Source organism: Ranitomeya variabilis, chromosome 3 (assembly GCF_051348905.1).
Source record: "Ranitomeya variabilis isolate aRanVar5 chromosome 3, aRanVar5.hap1, whole genome shotgun sequence".
NCBI lineage: Eukaryota > Metazoa > Chordata > Amphibia > Anura > Dendrobatidae > Ranitomeya > Ranitomeya variabilis.
This window is the reverse complement of record NC_135234.1, coordinates 231,919,195-231,942,263: the sequence shown is the minus strand read 5'-3', so window position 1 is coordinate 231,942,263 and position 23,069 is coordinate 231,919,195. Positions and strand designations below refer to the sequence as shown.

General features: G+C 52.5%; 1 protein-coding gene across 6 annotated transcripts in view; it reads right to left on the bottom strand.

Moving 5' to 3' along the window:
• EPS8L3 (EPS8 signaling adaptor L3) overlaps positions 1–23,069 on the bottom strand; it is a 220,354-nt gene that overhangs the window by 68,557 nt on the left and 128,728 nt on the right. For all 6 annotated transcript variants that reach the window (XM_077295225.1, XM_077295229.1, XM_077295228.1 and 3 more), the window contains 4 exons: positions 15,441–15,505; positions 14,264–14,419; positions 4,237–4,380; positions 4,080–4,156 (listed from right to left, as the gene is read on the bottom strand). In XM_077295225.1, coding sequence (XP_077151340.1) covers positions 4,080–4,156; positions 4,237–4,380; positions 14,264–14,419; positions 15,441–15,505 — 442 coding nt within the window. The remainder of the gene's footprint in view (positions 1–4,079; positions 4,157–4,236; positions 4,381–14,263; positions 14,420–15,440; positions 15,506–23,069) is intronic.

Genomic DNA, 23,069 nt, shown 5'->3' with positions numbered 1-23,069 from the left:
TAAGGGGTCTAGTTTCCAAAATGGTGTCATTTGTTGGGGGTTTCCACTGTTTAGGCACATCAGGGGCTCTCCAAACGCGACATGGCAACCGCAAATTATTCCAGCATATTTTACATAAAAAAAATATCAAATGGCTCTCCTTCTCTTCCGAGTACCCAAACAGTAGATTTCTCCCACATATGGGGTATCGGCATGCTCAGGAGAAATTGCATAACAAAATGTATTGTCCATTTTCTCTTGTTAAGGCCCCGTCTCACTTAGCGATTTACCAACGATCACGACCAGCGATACGACCTGGCCGTGATCATTGGTAAGTCGTTGTGTGGTCGCTGGGGAGCTGTCACACAGACAGCACTCTCCAGCGACCAACGATCAGGGGAACGACTTCGGCATCGTTGAAACTGTCTTCAACGATGCCGAAGTCCCCCTGCAGCACCCGGGTAACCAGGGTAAACATCGGGTTACTAAGCGCAGGGCCGTCTGCTTCCTGCTCTGACTGACTGCCGCCGTACAGTGAGAGCAGAGCGCAGCGGTGACGTCACTGCTGTGCTCTCACTGTACGGCCGGATCTCAGTCAGAGCAGGAAGCAGACGGCAAGGGACCTGACGGACATCAGATGGTGAGTATGTACTGTTTGTTTTTTTTACATTTACGCTGGTAACCAGGGTAAACATCGGGTTACTAAGCGCGGCCCTGCACTTAGTAACCCGATGTTTACCCTGGTTACCAGTGAAGACATCGCTGGATCGGTGTCACACACACCGATTCAGCGATGTCAGCGGGACCTCAACGACTGAAAAAAGGTCCAGGCCATTCCGACACGACCAGCGATCTCACAGCAGGGGCCTGATCGCTGGTACATGTCACACATAGCGAGATCGCTACTGAGGTCGCTGTTGCGTCACAAAACTTGTGACTCAGCAGCGATCTCGCTAGCGATCTCGCTATGTGAGACGGGGCCTTTACCCTTGCGGAAGTAAAAAAGATTAGGTCTAAAGGAAAATTTTTGTGAAAGAAAAGTAAATGTTTATTTTTTCCTTCCACATTCCAAACATTCCTGTGAAGCACCTGAAGGGTAAATAAACTTCTTGAATGTGCTTCTAAGTACCTTGAGGGTTGCAGTTTTTAGAATAGTGTCATTTTGGGGCATTTTCTGTCATATAGGCCCCTCAAAGTCACTTCAAGTGTGATGTGATCCCTAAAAAAATGGTTTTGCAAATTTTGTTGTAAAAATGAGAAATCGCGGGTAACTTCCTAACTAAAAAAAAGTTTCCAAAATTGGGCTGATGTAAAGAAGACATATGGGAAATGTTATTTATTATCTATTTTGTGCAACATGACTCTCTGATTTAAGGGCATAAAAATTAAAAGTTTGAAAATTGCAAAATTTTCTAAATTTTCACAAAATTTCCATTTTTTTCACAAAGAAACGCAAGTCATATCAAATAAATTTAACTGCTATCATAAAGTATAATTTGTCACAAGAAAACAATCTCAGAATAACCGGAATTCGCTCAAGCGTTCCAGAGTTATTACCTCATAAAGTGACAGTGGTCAGAATTGTAAAAATTGTCCGGGTCATTTAGGTGAAAACAGGCTTTGTCTCAAGGGAGTTCATCATTGGCCATTGAATGCAATCCCTGTAAACTGCCTCTTATCTTATGGCATCCGTAGCTTTTCTTTTGATTAACCGGCCTGGGACGATGCCACCATTGTGGCGTGATGCACATTTGATATCATGCTAGCCTAACTAATCAAAAGGAGAGCTGCAGATGTCAGGAGGTAGAAAGTGGTTCTCAGGGTTCCCATTCAAATGTCACAGAGTGCAAGATAGGCTGCAGGACCAGGTCCAGCGAATCAGTTCATATCATTTTTATGCAGAAGTGATAAAATCTAAAGGTTACACTAATCATCCAAAAAATCCAGAAAATTCACACTGTCAGGCCAGATCTAGAACTAATACAAGGGCTTAACCCATTTATGCCAAGGTATTTTTTCTATTTTTGTGAAGTCATTTGCTCCTCCCCCTCTTCTAAGAGCCATAACTTTTATTTTTCCTTTGACTTAACTATAAAATGGCTTGTTTTTTGGTAGGAGTAGTTAAAGTTTGGAATAAAACAGTCCATTTTACCATTCAATGTACTAGATAACTGGAAAAAAAATTCCAAGTGCGGTGAAACAATTATACCATTTTTTGGGGTGATTTATTCTGTGGCGTTCATGCTTATCTTTATAAAAACTACTTTTCTTGCCTTACTTTTTTTAGTCATCTTAGGGGACTTGAGCCTGCTTGATCACTTGCTCTAATACTACAATAAAGCCACATGGCATTCCATTGGCACCACCTCCCAATTGCATTACAAGTGGGCTGGTAAGCATCCAAAATGGTGAAACACAACAGAAATTGACAGTGGCATTAAAAGGTTTGAATAGCAGCTATTGGAGCCAGCTGTATGGAGAAGTATGTTGGCTGAATAACAAAATAGGACTCTACAATGTACCAGACAGTACCAGATGTATGAGAGCACGGTGGCTCAGTAGTTAGCAATGCATCCTTGCAGTGCTGGGGTCCTGGGTTCAAATCCCACCAATGACAACATCTGCAAAGAGTTTGTATGTTCTTCCCGTGTTTGCATGGGTTTCCTCCCACACTCCAAAAACATACTGATGGTTAGCCCCAATGGGAACAGTGCTGATAATGTCTGTAAATTCATGTCTGTCACATGTCAGGAAAGGGGTAAACATTGGGGAGATTTATTATGCTTGTGTAAGGGTCAGCCCGACTGTAGTTGTGGCCAAGGACACCTGTACTTCTGTGTCCTGACCTCCCCTCACAGAAAAACATTCGCCCTTATTCAGCATACCTGTGTCTTCAGGTCCAGCTCCTTCTGGATCTTCCCTAGGATGCGGGAGACCCACTCCAGGCAGATTTGTATTAACTGAGACACAGTCCAAAGTAACTTGAATGAAATCACCTTTACTTAGCACATCTGTGGTCTTTACAGCATTTACAACAGGCGTCACAGTGCATTGTTCCTTATCTTTCCCTCCACCTCTCTCACGGATACACAGCTCGGACCGTCCCTGAAGGTTCCTCTGGACACTCTCTGTACAGCTCTGTTACGGTTAAGCTTCCCTTGGTCTGCTTCACCCCAGACACAAGTTCATTAATTACTGGAGTCAGTTGCCACTGGGAGAGTAAACTGCCTTTCTGTGCTGCGCTATGTGTAGGTGCCAAGTTCCTTCTGACTATACTCACTGCTTCTGTGAGGTTTCCTGACCGCTCTGTCCCGGTCCTCAGAGTTTCCACCCACGCTGAGAGCTGTCGCATCCTGACACTTCCTTGGGCACTCTGCTGTACAAGCCTGCTGTATTTTCTTCCTTCTGCTGCAGATGGCTAGGCCCCACTTTAACGGTGCGGACCTGCTGCTGTGTCCTGGGCCTATAGCCTATGTGGACCCTTTGGGCGCTCCCGCCCTACTGAACTATTCTAGAAATATACCCTGGCTTACCAAGCAGCAGCCCCTCCTACACATTAACCATATACTGTCCTAAGTTCATAACTAACACTGCACTATATGGCCTATCCTATAATGCCCCAATCTAGTGGTCAAACTTCTTACTGCACTTACCCTATCAATACAGGCATACACTTACGAGAGGAGTAATGCACATGATGTGTAGCAGTACCCGTATACACAAATGGTAATACGCTCAAATGTGTAGCAGTACCATTGTGTATATATTGCAAATATATGCAAACAGAAGATATTTGACAATGGGGTGAAACAGAAGGGCAAAGGCATAACCAAAACATAGCCACCCCCTACACTTGCACAAGAAAACTAAGGTAATAAAGTTAGACTAGATCTCCATGGATGTCCTAAATTTGTCATCCACCATGAACCACTCTGATAAAGAATGTTTTGTGTCTAAAGATTAGACAGTTTTTTAGTAAATCTGCCCCACTAACTATATAAAAATGCTAAGTAGTTTGGGAAGTTCTCCCAATTTTACAGTAAAGATTTTAATGGGCAGAGGTCAGTATGTAACAGTGTTTAGCAAGTTTCAAATCATACCTGGAGTTATCTTTGTTTTGTTGATCTTCTTTCTGTTGAGACAAAGCCTTCTCCAGTTTTCTTTGTAGGGTGTTAGCCTAAATGATAGGACATGGCGGATGTGTTAGTTGACAAACATGCGGTTATTGGTGATATGCTATTATGTTATGTGACTTACTGGGTGTTCTTCTGACTGAAAAATCAAAATATTTGTATTTCTTTTATCCCGGACAGTAACCACAAAAAGAGAATTGTAAGGGTGGCTCCCTGAAACAGCACGGCAGTTTTCAATATTCTGCAATGGAATGTTTTCCAGACTCTCCTATAAAACATGGACAGATATTATTTTAATATATAACAAAGATAAAAAATATTCCATTGTTACTTTTCTCATAATTGCATAGCTTATTTCCCTTTTAGTATATCTACCTATGGAAATACAGTCTCTAGAAAGTAGATTTGTATGCATCAAAAACTATAAATGGTCAATGTCATTTTTACAAACTGCATAAATCAAAACTAAAATAAGAAAAATTGTAATATACATTATCAGGAAAATCTGCTTCTTGTTCCACTTGTAAGCTATTTTTTCCCTCGCCTGCCTCATCATTCACTGGTAAATACTGATAAAACTCATCTTGGTCTAAACAAAACAAACTGCCAGCTCACTGAAGGTTTAGATTACATATGCATATCGAAGTCTATGGAGAAGGGAGGAGGCTGAAAGAGCTGAGTGAGACAGACAGAGAAACACACATTTTAGCCTGTGCTGCAGCTTTCCAATAAGTTTTTATAACACCTTAGTGCTGGATTCACATCTACACTGCACAATGCTGCGGTATTACATCTTCCATGCTATTGCTACTTCTGAACAAATGCTGTTGTATATAGAAATAGAAGAGAAGTAATCCCTCAGTCTCTATGTACTATGTATAGGAAACATCATAGCAGCTAGTCTCCCTCCACTAGGTCAGAAATAGCTGAAATTTACAGATAGAGACTGCAGAATGGAAAACAGGTGAGAAATGCAGTATATAAGTGTGGTAGATCAGCTCACTCGGCTGCATACGGAGGTAGACACGGGTACACAGTGGATTTAAGAGCTTCCTTTGGTTTATTGTAGGCAGCATAAATCAAGGTGTAGTAACAAAAATACAGCCCTCTGGGCAAAACAGGAAGACAAAACAAAATGGTGTCAGAACAAACACAGTCCTTCTGTGACCGGGATTTCACCCATTCACGGCTGGCAGAACACACACTGTTCAACTTCACAAGTCTATACAACACTTTGCTGGAGTGCTACTCCTCCAGGCGCACACACTGAACACAGAAAGCTCTTTCCTTCAGCCATTTAAGCCCAGACAATCTGACTCCTCAACCACGTGACTGATCACATGACTGTCACATCACCAATATCCTGTCAGCACACAGTGGTGCCGGATCTGTACGTGTAGATATGGGGGGACACTCTCCCAACCGCTCTATGAATGTTCCCCTAAAAACCAGCCCATAACATACGTTAACTTAACTCTCACAACACTGACTGTGCTGGAGGAAATAAAACTCTGGATTTTATATCACTGACACCTCTATTACATTGCCAGTGACTCTGTCACACAAGTCACATAATGGCTTGTAAAATAGTGTTAACGCTCATGTACAGAAACATGACAGATATTTTTTTATCAGTAACTTGAAAGAACTGTAAACATTTTAACAATCTTTTTTGCCTAAAATTGTGGTCTTTATTTCTTGTATTTGATGTTCCGATAGTATAGCAACATACAACAAAATAATAGCACCATAACATATTTACTAAATTTTTGAAATAGAAAAGAGGGAAATGCATTCTAATTGGATATGTGCTGCAGTGGACAGGTGGTAGAATTTTTTTTTTTACAAATTTTGATTCACAGAATTCTTTAACTTTTAAGTCATATTGACTCTTTAAGGCAATGTGTAGGGAAGGACTGTTTTTAAAAAAAAACAAAAAAAAAAACAGCTGAGTATGTTGTTTTATAGGCAGTGGTTCAGGGTTGGGATGGGCAAGGGGTCAGAGGGGAATATGTTCAGCAGGAAGTTCCCCCAGCAGCTGTTGCACATTCAGCTGCAATACACGCCAGTAGCCAGTCAGCGGAAAGCAGATGACATCACTTATGATACCTGTGGTTATCATGGCGAAGTCAGTTCTGGGCTCTGCACCGATTACATAAGTGGGAGCTAGAGTTGAGCGACTTTTACTATTTTGGATCAAGTCGGGTTTTGCGAAACCCGACTTTGTCAAAAGTCGGGTCGGGTGAAATCGGCCGATTATTGCAAAAAGTTGGGGGCCGACTGAAACACGAAACCCAATGCAAGTCAATGGGGAATCAAAGTCGGCAGTGAGTGGAGGACAGGAAAACACCTACAGTGCCCATTTTAATGCCAAAAACATCAATTCTTATTACTTAAGCTTGACAATCTTAATTTACTTTATAATAATAGTTAGGCATTGAAAACTGGGGGTCATTTGGCTAAAGTTGTGGGGGGGTAGGGCTGGCTCAAGATTTTCGTGGGCCCAGCAAATGCGGAATACGTCACGGCGGTGGAGCAGGGAGAGGTAAGTATTTCAACTTTGCAAGTGCAGTGATCCTGAGCAAGCAGGGGGGCCCACTCGTTGGCACTGGCACAGGGCCCCTCATAGTACAGTGGTGTGTTTGACGGTGGGTGGTGCCTCCCACTGGCAGAGACACTTTTGCCTAGTATGAGGGGCCCTGTGCCAGTGACGTCGCCAATGAGTATGCCCCCCACCTGATAAAGGAACCTGCACTTTCATCTGCACCTTCCTCTTTGTCCCCGTGTAAGGTGGTATAGTATGCGGGAAGGGGAACCTGACTTTCAGCAGGGTCAGATTCTGGCTGTGTAGATTGAGGAGGAAACACAGATATAGGCCCAAATAATAAAGTGGGCTAAATGCAGTTCAAATGTGGTAACAGGACTAAACAGGCGGCATTGCTTTGTTCAGTGGAGGAAAACTGTAATGAGTGGCAGACACAGTTAGTAGGCCCAAATAATAAAGTGGGCTAAATGCAGTTCAAATGTGGTAACAGGACTAAACAGGCGGCATTGCTTTGTTCAGTGGAGGACAACTGTAATGAGAGGCTGACACAGTGAGTAGGCCCAAATAAGTAAGTAGGCTAAATGCAGTTCAAAATTGGTAACAGGACTAACCAGGCGGCACTGCTTTGTTCAGTGGAGGAGAACAGCAAGGAGCGGCAGACACCGTTAGTAGGCCCCAACCAAACTAGTAGGCCAAATGCAGTTTAAAATTTGTAAATATAGGCCGAAAGCCTGAAGATTGAAGCTCAGCTTTGTTCAGTGGAGGAGAACACCAAAAGTACATATCATGACAATCCCTTCCCCTCCAAATTTGTGTACGTACTAGGGACCTCTACAGGTCGCTGGTTAAGTACACACAGGCAGAGCGTAACTTATGCAGCGCCCCAGAGTCCTGGTCGTTGCAGTAATGTCGCTCTGCCACTAAGGGGAGTGATGTTACGTCTGACGGCACTAAAGGAGTTCACCTGACCAGGTAACACTCACACTACACTTCACACTCCGGCCACCAGGGGGAGTGGTTCTATCTAGTAGGCTACTCCTCACACTCTGGTAAAACTGGGGGTTGGACAGGAAGAGAGAGAGAAGTTACTGGGAAGAGCTAGAGAGAGGACCTGTCAGGGATGGGATCCTGGCAGATTCTTAAGAACAGCGCAAACCAGTGAGTAACGGGAATACAGCAAAGAGGCAATAGGACCAGAAGGAGTCGTGCTGTAAGATCGAGGCAACATCCTTCTGAGGCGCAAACAGTCGGTGGCCGGAACGCCGAGAAAGTAAGAGACTTTAAGCATACTTCAAACCACGGCAGGACAGCCAATTATAGGTTGGCTGTCTCACTCAAACACCTAAGCAGACAACGGAGGCAGCTGTGGGAGAGGGGCGACTCTAGAGTCCCGGAAGAACTCCAGGCCTACCCCGTCATACGGGTGCATCCTAGCCATAGTATCTGGGGGACGGAGAGAATGAAGATCAGAGACAGACACAGCAGTTGTGAGGACTATCCCGGGGTGCTCAGCAGGGAAGGACTACAACACACAAGCGCTAGAAGGTAGACACTGATTCCCACCTGAAAAGGGAACTCCTGATGTGCCTTTGGACCGGCCGGCCTCAGACAGCCCTGTTAACAGTGCTCCGGATTGAGGACTGTGAGACCTTCAGTAAAGAGGTAAAGAGACTGCAACCTGGTGTCCTCGTTATTTACTGCGACCTGCACTGCACAGCACGATAACACCCTCCTACACCTCTACCTTCATTGTATGCCCCTCAGCAGGGTCACGGACCGGGTCTAGCCACCGTGACAACCCCAGAACAGAGACTCAGAGGCCCGGTACCGGGTACCCCTCGGCCCTGCGGCAGTGGGGGCGCTACACTTACATATGGCTTCATGCAGCCACAAATTGGCATCGTAGCCCTCCCACATCATTGCCCAGGAGAACATCTGCAGGCAGACCACCCATCACCCCAACCACACATCGCCTGACGCCAAAACCAAAGTTCAGATCCACAGTGGCTGTGGGAATAGTCCTCCATTGTCCACCAGCCAGTTCAATGAGAATCCCAGGTCCTCTATGAATTGCCTCAGGCCAAACCACTCGGGGATCAACCAGTGTGAGGAAAGCCCCTGAGTCACAAAATCCAATAAGTCTCTGTCCATCCAGCACGACCTCCTGCAAGTGCTTACCTCGATGAGCAGAAGTCGTCATAGCTGCAGGTCGCACACCATAAACTCCTAGTGGTGCAACATGGGTGGGTGAGGCACTAGGCCAGTCCTCACGTAGTGGTGACACGTCCTCCTCCATGGCACTTGGCTGTACATAATTAATAATACGACTGGGTACAGGATCAATCCTCATTTGAACAGCTGGGCAGGAGGCTTGCAGATGCCCCGGCTGCCCACATCGATAGCATCTGTGCTGGGTCTCACTCCATCCAAAGCATCCTCTTGGGCGAGGGGTAAGGGAACCTGGAGGCCGGCTCCCACCTGAAGGTGCTGTAGGGGTTTGAGGACGACTCCTTAATGGGCTGGCTGGGCATGAGGCCTACATATGTTCTCCTGGGCAATGATGTGGGAGAGCTACGATGCCAATTCGTGGCTGCATGAAGCCACATGTGATTACCCCCCAGACTGAAAAGTGCCCCCCTGGCTGCAATCGTTACTTTTAGTTCCTTTCAAACTTAAGGCATAATAGTAACAGCAGCTTTGTTACACAAGTGCCATTTGCTTGATTTGTGCTGTGCTGTGTAACTATTTAAATGTCTTTGTCGTCAATTGACGGTGCACTTTATGGGTTGTCATGGCAGCCTGCTGAAAACCCCTGTGACTGTCATATTTCTCCACCTGTTAAGCCCAGCCTCTGCCTGGACCTCTTTGAGAATGTAATTTTGTCTGCATCAAATGATTGAAGGTTTAAGTTCCCTAAGGGGACTAAAAATAAAGTAAAATATAGAAAAAAAGTTTTCAAAAAACACACAAAGTTTAAAAATATAAACATTTGGTACGTACTGCAAAGAAAAAAAGCCCAAAATGCACAAATTGCAGTTTTTAGGTCTCCAAAATGTAATAAAAGCAAATAATAAGTTATATGCACCCCAGAATGATATCATTACAAATTTTAGCTCACAATCCAAAAAAAAAACAAACCCTCACACAGCTCCAAAATGTTTTGGGTCTCAGAAAATGACAAAACAAACTAAACTTTTTTTTACAACTTTCCAATTTTTCTGCGACCACATAAATAAAAATACAATTTTATAAGTTAAGTATTGCCATAATCATTCTCACCTGAATGATCTTTTTTACTGAATTGTAAAAACAATACTAACAAAACAATAGTAGAATTGCTTTTTTTAATTATTCCACTGCCCTTGTAATTGTTTGTTTGTAACTTAAGTCCATTTATAATGTGAAGTTAATGATGTCATTAAAAACTACTCCTTGTCTCTCAAAAGAAAAGACTTCAAATGGCTATGTCCACCGAAAAATAAAATGCAAAAATAAATAGTGCAAAAATAAAGAAGGGGTTAAACAAAGAAATCAGTTAAAAATAATTAAAATTATATAAAAAATAAAAAATATACCTTATGTAACAAATATTCATCCTTTTGCGCACCCTTATGTAACTGTACATCATAAAAAGGGCCCATGTGTATGGAGCAGGATAAGCCAGCTCCACACATACTCATACACAGCTGGTATCTGCGTGTAACAACAGAGACCGAAGCTAGCTCTGATCACTGCTGTTTAACTATTCAGATGTAGCTCAGTCACTGAAAGCAGCATATGCCGCAGCTCTTATGCACTGACTTCCATCAGCCAACTATGACACAATCGAGGGGTGCTGATGGTTTACCAGCTGGGGGCATTCCAAAGGCCCAAATTGCTGCCATGTTAGTCCTCCTATGAAGACCAAATTGTGGGTGCACAAAGATCACTTCACAGTGTGAGCAGCATGGGAAATTGGCAGGGGTTGCAAAATTTTGTGACCCCATAATTTGTGGCACCCAGTTCAACCGCCTCACTAAACTCTCCGCACACTGTGCCACTTTCCCTATACACATTGCGATTTCTACCCTGCTGTACATAAATGTGAAAAAGGTGTGATTTTGTTTTATACTGAACAAAAATTGAAATGAAACCCTCTTGTTTTTGCTCCAATTTTTCATGAGCTGAACTCAAAGAGCTAGGACTTTTTCTATTTACACAAAAGGCCTTTATCTCTCCAATATTCTCAAATTTGTCTAAATCTGTGTTAGGCTGCTTTCACACATCAGGTTTTTTGTTTCAGGCTAAATTTGGCAAGTGTTGGAAAAACTGGATCCGGCGCAGATTGTGAAAAACTGATGCGACGGATCCGTTTTTTTGATGGATCCGGCTAGCCTATCTAGAGTATTGGCTAAAAAAAAATTTGGAGCATGCTCAGTTTAAAAAACCGGATCAGGCCGCCAGAACCGCCTTTTTCCGGACCCGGCACCTTCCGGCTCCCATAGGCTTTCATTGTAGCAAACAGCCGGAAGCTACGGATCTGGCGATTCAGGCTTTTTCGCCGGAGACAAAAAACGTTGCAGTAGACGTTTTTTTTTCCAGAAGCCGGAATCAGAATTTTAGCCAGATCCAGAAAAAAACGAAAGGAACGCTGGGCCATGCGGCGCAATCCGGCGCTAATACAAGTCAATGGGGGAAAAACCGGTTCCGGTTTTTATTTTTTCCGATTCCGGTTTTTCTCTAAAGAGCCGGATTTAGCCTGAAACAAAAAACCTGATGTGTGAAAGCAGCTTAAGTGTGCACTTATCCTTTGTTGAGATAATCCATCCACCCCACAGGTGTGGTATATCAAGATGATGATTAAAGCAATTTTATTGTCATGGTTCTGTCTATTTCATGGTTGTGGTATCTTTGGGGTTAATCTTTTGGAGCCTCCTTTTGGCATCAGTGAGTTCTTTTATAGCCTCTCTGTGGGTTTCCGACCTTGTCGGCTATACTCGTGCCCTTGGTTGAGGTGGTCGACCCTGCTGTGCCTTTGTGCCTGTATTTTGTGAGATTGTTTGGTTTTGTCCCGGTCTGTCTTCCTGTTGCTGATTCTGCCTGCTGATTGTGTACTTCGCTTGCTCTCTTGGTTCTGACTTTTGGCTTGTTTCCTGGTTTCTCTTTTGACTTCCCCTTTTGTACTGTCTGTCCTGTCTGGTAACTTTGACCTCGGCTTTAGTTTGACCTCCCTTTGCTTTCGCCCACCCCTGTGCGCTTACACCCTTTGCGGTGTCCTGGTATCATTGCCGCCACGCTCTTCTGCTTGATGCTGCACACCTGTGGGAGACTCCGCCTCCGCATCACATGACCGGTCACGTGCCGCAGGTCCTGTTTCAGCATCTAGCCGACTTTCTTATCGGTCGGCTCTGTTGCTCAGACACCTTGCCCGCTTCTGCTACCTGGACCCCTTAATTCCCTGGTGAGTCAGTTTTAGTACCCTGACTCAGACTCCTGCTATAAGTCTATAGCAGGGATCCTGACAATTATTATTGCACAGGTATGCCTTAGGCTGGCAATAAAAGGCCACCCTAAAGTGTGCAGTTTTACAGTATTGGGGCTTCCGGAGGCTCATTAAACCAGTCAGTATCTGTGACCACCATTTGCCTCATGCAGTGCAACTCATCCCCTTCGCATAGATTTGATCAGGTTGTTGACTGTGGTCTGTGAAATGTTGGTCCACTCCTCTTCAATGGCTGTGCGAACATGGCCAGCATACTCGTCGGTCATGCCGCAGCGCCCCAGAGTCCTGGTCGTTGCAGTAATGTCATTCTTCCACCAGGGGGAGTGATATTTCGTCTGAAGGTAATAAAGGAGATCTCCTGTTCAGGTATCACAGTCACACCACACACTTCAGACTCCAGTCCACTAGGGGGAGCAAAGGGTTCTATCAGGCCAAACTGGTGGGTTGGTTAGGAAGTGGGGAGAAGTGAGCTGGATTCGATCCAGTGAGCATCAGATGGAGTTCCTGGCTGGAGACCCACAGAGAGAGGTCTCCAGACTGAGCTGGTTGAGGAAAGGCCCAGCCAGATCCAGACTACGGTCTGAGGAAGACGAAGGTCCACGGAGCTGCGCCCACCCTCACATGCGGCAGCATCCAAGCAAGTGACATTGAAAGGAAGTGTGTCTTACTGAGTGAGAAACGAAGGCATAGCAACAACTGGATACCAGTGAGGATAGTAGACGTGAGGAGCTGCATCCTTCTGGTGCACGTTCCGGTAGCCAGGATACCGAGGGAGTAAAGTGCTCTACGCTATTACTTCAGAGACTGGCAGGACAGTCAATTCCAAGTTGGCTGCCCGACCAAAAATACCTAAGAAGACACGGTGGCAAATTGTGGGGGTCGGGGCATCTCTAGGGTCCCTATAAACAAGCCTCAGGCCATCAGTCATACGGGTTTTGTTCTATCTGACCACGGGGAACAAGAGAGATGAGTAATAACAGTGAGGACTTCATTAGAGCATAAGCAAGTGAGGACCTACTGTGTTACTGTGCGCATAGGAAGGCTATTGCATTCCACCTGAATGAGGAGACTCTGGATTTGCCTTCAGACCGGCCGGACTCTGCCTACCCTGTGATCCAGTGCCCTGGACTGTGGACACTGAAGAATTCAGTAAAAGGTAAAGAGACTGGAACTTTGTGTCCTCATTCTTTACGCGCCTCTCACCATCATTTTCTACACCTTTGGGAAGCCCTGGGGATACACTTCACCTGTGGGAAGGTATACCATCTTGCTGCCATAACATCACCCCAGCGGACCCCTAAGCAGCGTCGGTCACTCTGAGCGAATACCACAGGTGGCGTCACGAACATTATACTAACTTTCCCCTTTATTGGACGCCCCTCAAAGGGCCACGGACCGGGTCAGGCCACCGTGACATCCCCCGAACCGAAGGACCCGGTACCGAGTACCCCATTGCCCTACTCTGGAGGTGATCCAATGCCACCCACTAAACATTTTTGTGATTCTCTGGATCACGTATATGACAGCATATTCAAATCCTGTCAATATCCAGCAACCATCCACAAATGTGGTCACTCCAGATACTGACTGGTTTTCTGACCTCCCCGGAAGCCCCAATACTGTGAAACTGCACATTTTAGAGTGGACTTTTATTGTGGCCACTCTGAGACACATCTGTGCACACATCACGCTGGCTAATTAACATCTTGATATGCCACACCTGTGATGTGGATGGATTATATCAGCATAGGAGAAGTGCTCACTAACACAGATTTGGACACATTTCTGAACAATATTTCAGAGGTAAAGGCCTTTTGTGCACATGAAAAAGGGGAGCAAAAACAAAGATGTTGCGTTTCTAGATTTGTTCATTAGTAGTATTATATTAAAGAACCAGATATGGTTTAACTAACGAATTATGCAAATCAAATATTCATCTTTAGAACATGTCATAGCAAAAGGTGACATATCGCTGTGGGTATTTAGGCATCTGAAGGCCTTAGTCCTAAAAGAGTTAAACAGGTTTCCATGATTACATGCCATTAATTTTTTCTAGCTAGAAATGAAACAAATCAATTTACATTGCATTATTAATTCTGTAAAGCATAGAGGCAGAAATCTTACCCGAGATTCCAGGTCTGCCAGTATTAGTTCTTCATTATTAACCAGGAGAATCATCTCCTGACCCCAAATTTTCCCTTCTGCATGTAATAAGCTGAGATGTTTCAGGCAATCCTCGACATTTCGCACGCGATTATCAAGTTCACAAGTCAATAAGTGCTGAAATTGAAATTGCAGGGAGACTGTTATTACTCACAGTCTCTATGGGGCTCATAATCTGATTTATTTTTCTCAGAAACATACACATTCATCCCAGTTTAATATAGAGACAATTGAAAGGCTTATCATGCATGTTCTGCCCTGGACAGATCTCTGCCATCTTAGAGCTGTCACAGGCCGCTCCTGCCAGCAATTCTGTGGTTTCTAGTGTCGCTATGTCAACAGAGCAGCTTATTCTCTTCCGCTCTGATCTGTTGATGGGCCGTGACTGCCGATGTCATGCTGATTGACAGCCAGCTCCACACTGCCTAACTGCGGGGAGCTGGCTGTCAATCAGCATGATGTTGGTAGTCACAGCCCACCATCAGAGCAGCCCAGAAGAACTGTTCTGTTGACTTGAAGAACAAGTCACTGGCAGGATTGGCAGTCCGCGACTGCTTTGAGCTGGCGCCTGGCAGAATATAGCAAAAAAGTAGACATTTTTATTAAAAGGGTTCTCTACTTTTATACAAGTTAACTGGCCCAAGGAAGTGTAAAAAAAAAACTATACGCCACTCCTCTGCACTGTGTACCCTGGCATCAGAATCTAGTGGGGGGTCACCTTACTACAGTGGCCAGTTAGTGGCACATTCCAACATGACAGAAGAAGCCGACTCAGACAGAATGTGAAGGTAGCAACTGTTCATTGGCTGCTGATTGGCTGCAGTGGTAACGTGATATACACTGCCAGATCTTGATACAGGGAAGCCAATGAGGGACAAGGTACGAAGTGCAAAATGGTGGCGCTGTTCCAAGATGTGAGTAATGGTTGTTTCACTTTCTAACAAAAGAAATGTATACTAACATTAAAATTAATTTGCATAGTAAGGAGAAACCATTTAATCATAATCCTGCTACGGATCTGAAAGTCCATATTTACTTTGGATCTGTTTTGATAAATAATCTGCATTGATTTTAAAATGTAACAAATGTGATGAATCTATTTATTGACATATGACATAAGTATGAAAAGTATAATTACCTCCACTCGATGTTGAAATTTGCTATCCTCCTGGGACAAAGACTGTGCATATCTTTTCCTTTGATCTGTAACATGAGCAAAAATCCAATTTAATAAGAATATTTACTTCCAGGGAAGTAACGATGGCGGTTGCTGAGGTTGTGACTACGACCGGGCCCGTGTGAGTGAAGGGCCCGCCGACACCAGTGCAAACTTCAGCTAGATGTGTGTCTTCAATGCAGAGACCTGCTGGGTCCATGTGCTGCAATACACATTGCCGGCCACTCAGAGGCCAGTAGCTGACAGCAGCGTGCACGAGACTGGGGGCACATTTTATCTTACAATGTGATTTTCTAGAATTTTTTCAAGATTCTGTCTTTCACAGTTGAAGTGTACTTATGTTAAAATTACAGACCTCTCCATTCTTTGCAGGTGGGAAAACTTGCGAAATTGGCAGTGTATCACATACTTATTTTCCCCATTGTATATACACCAGGATAAGGGACATATATGCTAGGATAGGGGCCAGGATAAGGGACATATATACAAGGCTGGAGGATACATATAACAGGATGAGGTGAAGGATAAGGGACATAAATACCAGAATGGGGGATATATATATAACAGGATGGGGCCCAGGAAAAGGGACATATATCTAATATATAATTGCCTAGAATACTACTTCCTGCAATTTGTGCCAACTTCCGTGGCTTTGTCCGGAGCTAATGTCCGGAGCTAATGTCCGGAGCTAATGTCCGGAGCTAATGTCCGGAGATAAGTGACGTCACCAGTGTCCTACACCCAGGCAGAGCACAGGGGCCCCAGGCAGCATATGGGGCCCCAGGCAGAGCACAGTGGCCCCAGGCAGAGCACAGGGGCCCCAGGCAGCATATGGGGCCCCAGGCAGAGCACAGTGGTCCCAGGCAGAGCACAGGGGCCCCAGGCAGCCTATGGGGCCCCAGGCAGAGCACAGTGGCCCCATGCAGAGCACAGGGGCCCCAGGCAGCATATGGGGCCCCAGGCAGAGCACAGGGGCCCCAGGCAGCATATGGGGCCCCAGGCAGAGCACAGTGGCCCCAGGCAGAACATGGGGCCCCAGGCAGAGCACAGGGGCCCCAGGCAGAGCACAGGGGCCCCAGGCAGCATATGGGGCCCCAGGCATAGCACAGGGGCCCCAGGCAGAGCACAGGGGCCCCAGGCAGCATATGGGGCCCCAGGCAGAGCACAGGGGCCCCAGGCAGCATATGGGGCCCCAGGCAGAGCACAGTGGCCCCAGGCAGAGCACAGGGGCCCCAGGCAGAACATGGGGCCCCAGGCAGAGCACAGGGGCCCCAGGCAGAGCAAAGGGGCCCCAGGCAGCATATGGGGCCCCAGGCAGAGCACAGGGGCCCCAGGCAGCATATGGGGCCCCAGGAAGAGCACAGTGGCCCCAGGCAGCATATGGGGCCCCAGGCAGGGCACAGGGGCCCCAGGCAGCATATGGGGCCCCAGGCAGAGCACAGGGGCCCCAGGCAGCATATGGGGCCCCAGGAAGAGCACAGTGGCCCCAGGCAGCATATGGGGCCCCAGGCAGAGCACAGTGGCCCCAGGCAGAGCACAGGGGCCCCAGGCAGCATATGGGGCCCCAGGCAGAGCACAGTGGCCCCAGGCAGAACATGGGGCCCCAGGCAGAGCACAGGGGCCCCAGGCAGAGCACAGGGGCCCCAGGCAGCATATGGGGCCCCAGGCAGAGCACAGGGGCCCCAGGCAGCATATGGGGCCCCAGGCAGAGCACAGTGGCCCCAGGAAGAGCACAGGGGCCCCAGGCAGAACATGGGGCCCCAGGCAGAGCACAGGGGCCCCAGGCAGAGCACAGGGGCCCCAGGCAGCATATGGGGCCCCAAGCAGAGCACAGGGGCCCCAGGCAGCATATGGGGCCCCAGGAAGAGCACAGTGGCCCCAGGCAGCATATGGGGCCCCAGGCAGAGCACAGTGGCCCCAGGCAGAGCACAGGGGCCCCAGGCAGCATATGGGGCCCCAGGCAGAGCACAGTGGTCCCAGGCAGAGCACAGAGGCCCCAGGCAGCTTATGGGGCCCCAGGCAGAGCACAGTGGCCCCAGGCAGAACATGGGGCCCCAGGCAGAGCACAGTGGCCCCAGGCAGAGCACAGGGGCCCCAGGCAGAACATGGGGCCCCAGGCAGAGCACAGGGGCCCCAGGCAGAGCACAGGGGCCCCAGGAAGCATATGGGGCCCCAGGCAGAGCACAGGGGCCCCAGGCAGCATATGGGGCCCCAGGCAGCGCACAGGGGCCCCAAGCAGCATATGGGGCCCCAGGCAGAGCACAGTGGCCCCAGGCAGAGCACACACCAAATCGGCAGCCGAGGGGCCCCGCCAACCAAATCGGAGGCCGAGGAGCCCCGCCCACCAAATCGAAGGCCGAGCGGCCCCGCCCACCAAAGCGGAGGCCGAGGGGCCCGGCCCCGCCCACCAAAGCGGAGGCCGAGGGGCCCCGACCACCACATTGGAGGCCAAGGGGCCCCGCCCACCAAATCGGAGGCCGAGGGTCCCCGCCCACCAAAGCGGAGGCCGAGGGGCCCCGCCCACCAAATCGGAGGCCGAGGGTCCCCGCCCACCAAATCGGAGGCCGAGGGTCCCCGCCCACCAAATCGGAGGCCGAGAGTCCACACCAACCAAATCGGAGGCCGAGGGGCCCCGCCCACCAAATCGGAGGCTGAGGGGCCCCGCCCACCAAAGCGGAGGCCGAGGGTCCCCGCACACCAAATCGGAGGCAGAGGGACCCCGCCCACCAAATCGGAGGCCGAGGGGCCCCGCCCACCAAAGCGGAGGCCGAGGGTCCCCGACCACCAAATCGGAGGCCGAGGGTCCCCGCCCACCAAATCGGAGGCCGAGGGTCCCCGCCCACCAAATCGGAGGCCGAGGGTCCCCGCCCACCAAATCGGAGGCCGAGGGGCCCCGCCAACCAAATCGGAGGCCGAGGGGCCCCGCCAACCAAATCGGAGGCCGAGGAGCCCCGCCCACCAAATCGAAGGCCGAGCGGCCCCGCCCACCAAAGCGGAGGCCGAGGGGCCCGGTCCCCGCCCACCAAAGCGGAGGCCGAGGGGCCCCGCCCACCACATCGGAGGCCGAGGGGCCCCGCCCACCAAATCGGAGGCCGAGGGTCTCCGCCCACCAAATCGGAGGCCGAGGGTCCCCGCCCACCAAATCGGAGGCCGAGGGTCCCCACCCACCAAATCGTAGGCCGAGGGTCCCCGCCCACCAAATCGGAGGCCGAGGGGCCCCGCCAACCAAATCGGAGGCCGAGGGGCCCCGCCCACCAAATCGGAGGCCGAGGGTCCCCGCCCACCAAATCGGAGGCCGAGGGTCCCCGCCCACCAAATCGGAGGCCGAGGGTCCCCACCCACCAAATCGGAGGCCGAGGGTCCCTGCCCACCAAATCGGAGGCCAAGGGGCCCCGCCAACCAAATCGGAGGCCGAGGGGCCACGCCCACCAAATCGGAGGCCGAGGGGCTCCGCCCACCAAATCGGAGGCCGAGGGGCCCCGCCCACCAAATCGGAGGATAAGGGGCCCCACCCACCAAATCGGAGGCCGAGGGGCCCCACCAACCAAATCGGAGGCCGAGGAGCCCCGCCCACCAAATCGAAGGCTGAGCGGCCCCGCCCACCAAAGCGGAGGCAGAGGGACCCCGCCAACCAAAGCGGAGGCCGAGGGTCCCCGCCCACCAAATCGGAGGCAGAGGGACCCCGCCCACCAAATCGGAGGCCGAGGGGCCCGCCCACCAAAGCGGAGGCCGAGGGTCCCCGCCCACCAAATCGGAGGTCGAGGGTCCCCGCCCACCAAATCGGAGGCCGAGGGTCCCCGCCCACCAAATCGGAGGCCGAGGGGCTTCGCCAACCAAATCGGAGGCCGAGGAGCCCTGCCCACCAAATCGAAGGCCGAGCGGCCCCGCCCACCAAAGCGGAGGCCGAGGGGCCTGGCCCCGCCCACCAAAGCGGAGGCCGAGGGGCCCCGCCCACCACATCGGAGGCCGAGGGTCCCCGCCCACCAAATCGGAGGCCGAGGGTCCCCGCCCACCAAATCGGAGGCCGAGGGTCCCCGCCCACCAAATCGGAGGCCGAGGGTCCCCGCCCACCAAATCGGAGGCCGAGGGTCCCCGCCCACCAAATCGGAGGCCGAGGGGCCCCACCAACCAAATCGGAGGCCGAGGGGCCCCGCCCACCAAATCGGAGGCCGAGGGTCCCCGCCCACCAAATCGGAGGCCGAGAGGCCCCGCCAACCAAATCGGAGGCCGAGGGGCCCCGCCCACCAAATCGGAGGCCGAGGGTCCCCGCCCACCAAATCGGAGGCCGAGAGTCCCCGCCCACCAAATCGGAGGATAAGGGGCCCCGCCAACCAAATCGGAGGCCGAGGGGCCCCGCCAACCAAATCGGAGGCCGAGGAGCCCCGCCCACCAAATCGGAGGCCGAGGGGCCCCGCCCACCAAATCGGAGGATAAGGGGCCCCGCCCACCAATTCGGAGGCCGAGGGGCCCCACCAACCAAATCGGAGGCCGAGGAGCCCCGCCCACCAAATCGAAGGCCGAGCGGCCCCGCCCACCAAAGCGGAGGCAGAGGGACCCCGCCAACCAAAGCGGAGGCCGAGGGTCCCCGCCCACCAAATCGGAGGCAGAGGGACCCCGCCCACCAAATCGGAGGCCGAGGGGCCCCGCCCACCAAAGCGGAGGCCGAGGGTCCCCGCCCACCAAATCGGAGGTCGAGGGTCCCCGCCCACCAAATCGGAGGCCGAGGGTCCCCGCCCACCAAATCGGAGGCCGAGGGGCTTCGCCAACCAAATCGGAGGCCGAGGAGCCCCGCCCACCAAATCGAAGGCCGAGCGGCCCCGCCCACCAAAGCGGAGGCCGAGGGGCCTGGCCCCGCCCACCAAAGCGGAGGCCGAGGGGCCCCGCCCACCACATCGGAGGCCGAGGGTCCCCGCCCACCAAATCGGAGGCCGAGGGTCCCCGCCCACCAAATCGGAGGCCGAGGGTCCCCGCCCACCAAATCGGAGGCCGAGGGTCCCCGCCCACCAAATCGGAGGCCGAGGGTCCCCGCCCACCAAATCGGAGGCCGAGGGGCCCCACCAACCAAATCGGAGGCCGAGGGGCCCCGCCCACCAAATCGGAGGCCGAGGGTCCCCGCCCACCAAATCGGAGGCCGAGAGGCCCCGCCAACCAAATCGGAGGCCGAGGGGCCCCGCCCACCAAATCGGAGGCCGAGGGTCCCCGCCCACCAAATCGGAGGCCGAGAGTCCCTGCCCACCAAATCGGAGGATAAGGGGCCCCGCCAACCAAATCGGAGGCCGAGGGGCCCCGCCAACCAAATCGGAGGCCGAGGAGCCCCACCCAACAAATCGAAGGCCGAGCGGCCCCGCCCACCAAAGCGGAGGCCTAGGGGCCCCGACCACCACATCGGAGGCCGAGGGGCCCCGCCCACCAAATCGGAGGCCGAGGGTCCCCGCCCACCAAATCGGAGGCCGAGGGTCCCCGCCCACCAAATCGGAGGCCGAGGGTCCCCGCCCACTAAATCGGAGGCCGAGGGGCCCCACCAACCAAATCGGAGGCCGAGGGGCCCCGCCAACCAAATCGGAGGCCGAGGAGCCCCGCCCACCAAATCGAAGGCCGAGCGGCCCCGCCCACCAAAGCGGAGGCCGAGGGGCCCGGTCCCCGCCCACCAAAGCGGAGGCCGAGGGGCCCCGCCCACCACATCGGAGGCCGAGGGGCCCCGCCCACCAAATCGGAGGCCGAGGGTCTCCGCCCACCAAATCGGAGGCCGAGGGTCCCCGCCCACCAAATCGGAGGCCGAGGGTCCCCACCCACCAAATCGGAGGCCGAGGGTCCCCGCCCACCAAATCGGAGGCCGAGGGGCCCCGCCAACCAAATCGGAGGCCGAGGGGCCCCGCCCACCAAATCGGAGGCCGAGGGTCCCCGCCCACCAAATCGGAGGCCGAGGGTCCCCGCCCACCAAATCGGAGGCCGAGGGTCCCCACCCACCAAATCGGAGGCCGAGGGTCCCTGCCCACCAAATCGGAGGCCGAGGGGCCCCGCCAACCAAATCGGAGGCCGAGGGGCCACGCCCACCAAATCGGAGGCCGAGGGGCTCCGCCCACCAAATCGGAGGCCGAGGGGCCCCGCCCACCAAATCGGAGGATAAGGGGCCCCGCCCACCAAATCGGAGGCCGAGGGGCCCCACCAACCAAATCGGAGGCCGAGGAGCCCCGCCCACCAAATCGAAGGCCGAGCGGCCCCGCCCACCAAAGCGGAGGCAGAGGGACCCCGCCAACCAAAGCGGAGGCCGAGGGTCCCCGCCCACCAAATCGGAGGCAGAGGGACCCCGCCCACCAAATCGGAGGCCGAGGGGCCCGCCCACCAAAGCGGAGGCCGAGGGTCCCCGCCCACCAAATCGGAGGTCGAGGGTCCCCGCCCACCAAATCGGAGGCCGAGGGTCCCCGCCCACCAAATCGGAGGCCGAGGGGCTTCGCCAACCAAATCGGAGGCCGAGGAGCCCTGCCCACCAAATCGAAGGCCGAGCGGCCCCGCCCACCAAAGCGGAGGCCGAGGGGCCTGGCCCCGCCCACCAAAGCGGAGGCCAAGGGGCCCTGCCCACCACATCGGAGGCCGAGGGTCCCCGCCCACCAAATCGGAGGCCGAGGGTCCCCGCCCACCAAATCGGAGGCCGAGGGTCCCCGCCCACCAAATCGGAGGCCGAGGGTCCCCGCCCACCAAATCGGAGGCCGAGGGTCCCCGCCCACCAAATCGGAGGCCGAGGGGCCCCACCAACCAAATCGGAGGCCGAGGGGCCCCGCCCACCAAATCGGAGGCCGAGGGTCCCCGCCCACCAAATCGGAGGCCGAGAGGCCCCGCCAACCAAATCGGAGGCCGAGGGGCCCCGCCCACCAAATCGGAGGCCGAGGGTCCCCGCCCACCAAATCGGAGGCCGAGAGTCCCCGCCCACCAAATCGGAGGATAAGGGGCCCCGCCAACCAAATCGGAGGCCGAGGGGCCCCGCCAACCAAATCGGAGGCCGAGGAGCCCCGCCCAACAAATCGAAGGCCGAGCGGCCCCGCCCACCAAAGCGGAGGCCGAGGGTCCCCGCCCACCAAATCGGAGGCCGAGGGTCCCCGCCCACCAAATCGGAGGCCGAGGGTCCCCACCCACCAAATCGGAGGCCGAGGGTCCCCGCCCACCAAATCGGAGGCCGAGGGTCCCTGCCCACCAAATCGGAGGCCGAGGGGCCCCGCCAACCAAATCGGAGGCCGAGGGGCCCCGCCCACCAAATCGGAGGCCGAGGGGCTCCGCCCACCAAATCGGAGGCCGAGGGGCCCCGCCCACCAAATCGGAGGATAAGGGGCCCCGCCCACCAAATCGGAGGCCGAGGGGCCCCACCAACCAAATCGGAGGCCGAGGAGCCCCGCCCACCAAATCGAAGGCCGAGCGGCCCCGCCCACCAAAGCGGAGGCAGAGGGACCCCGCCAACCAAAGCGGAGGCCGAGGGTCCCCGCCCACCAAATCGGAGGCAGAGGGACCCCGCCCACCAAATCGGAGGCCGAGGGGCCCCGCCCACCAAAGCGGAGGCCGAGGGTCCCCGCCCACCAAATCGGAGGTCGAGGGTCCCCG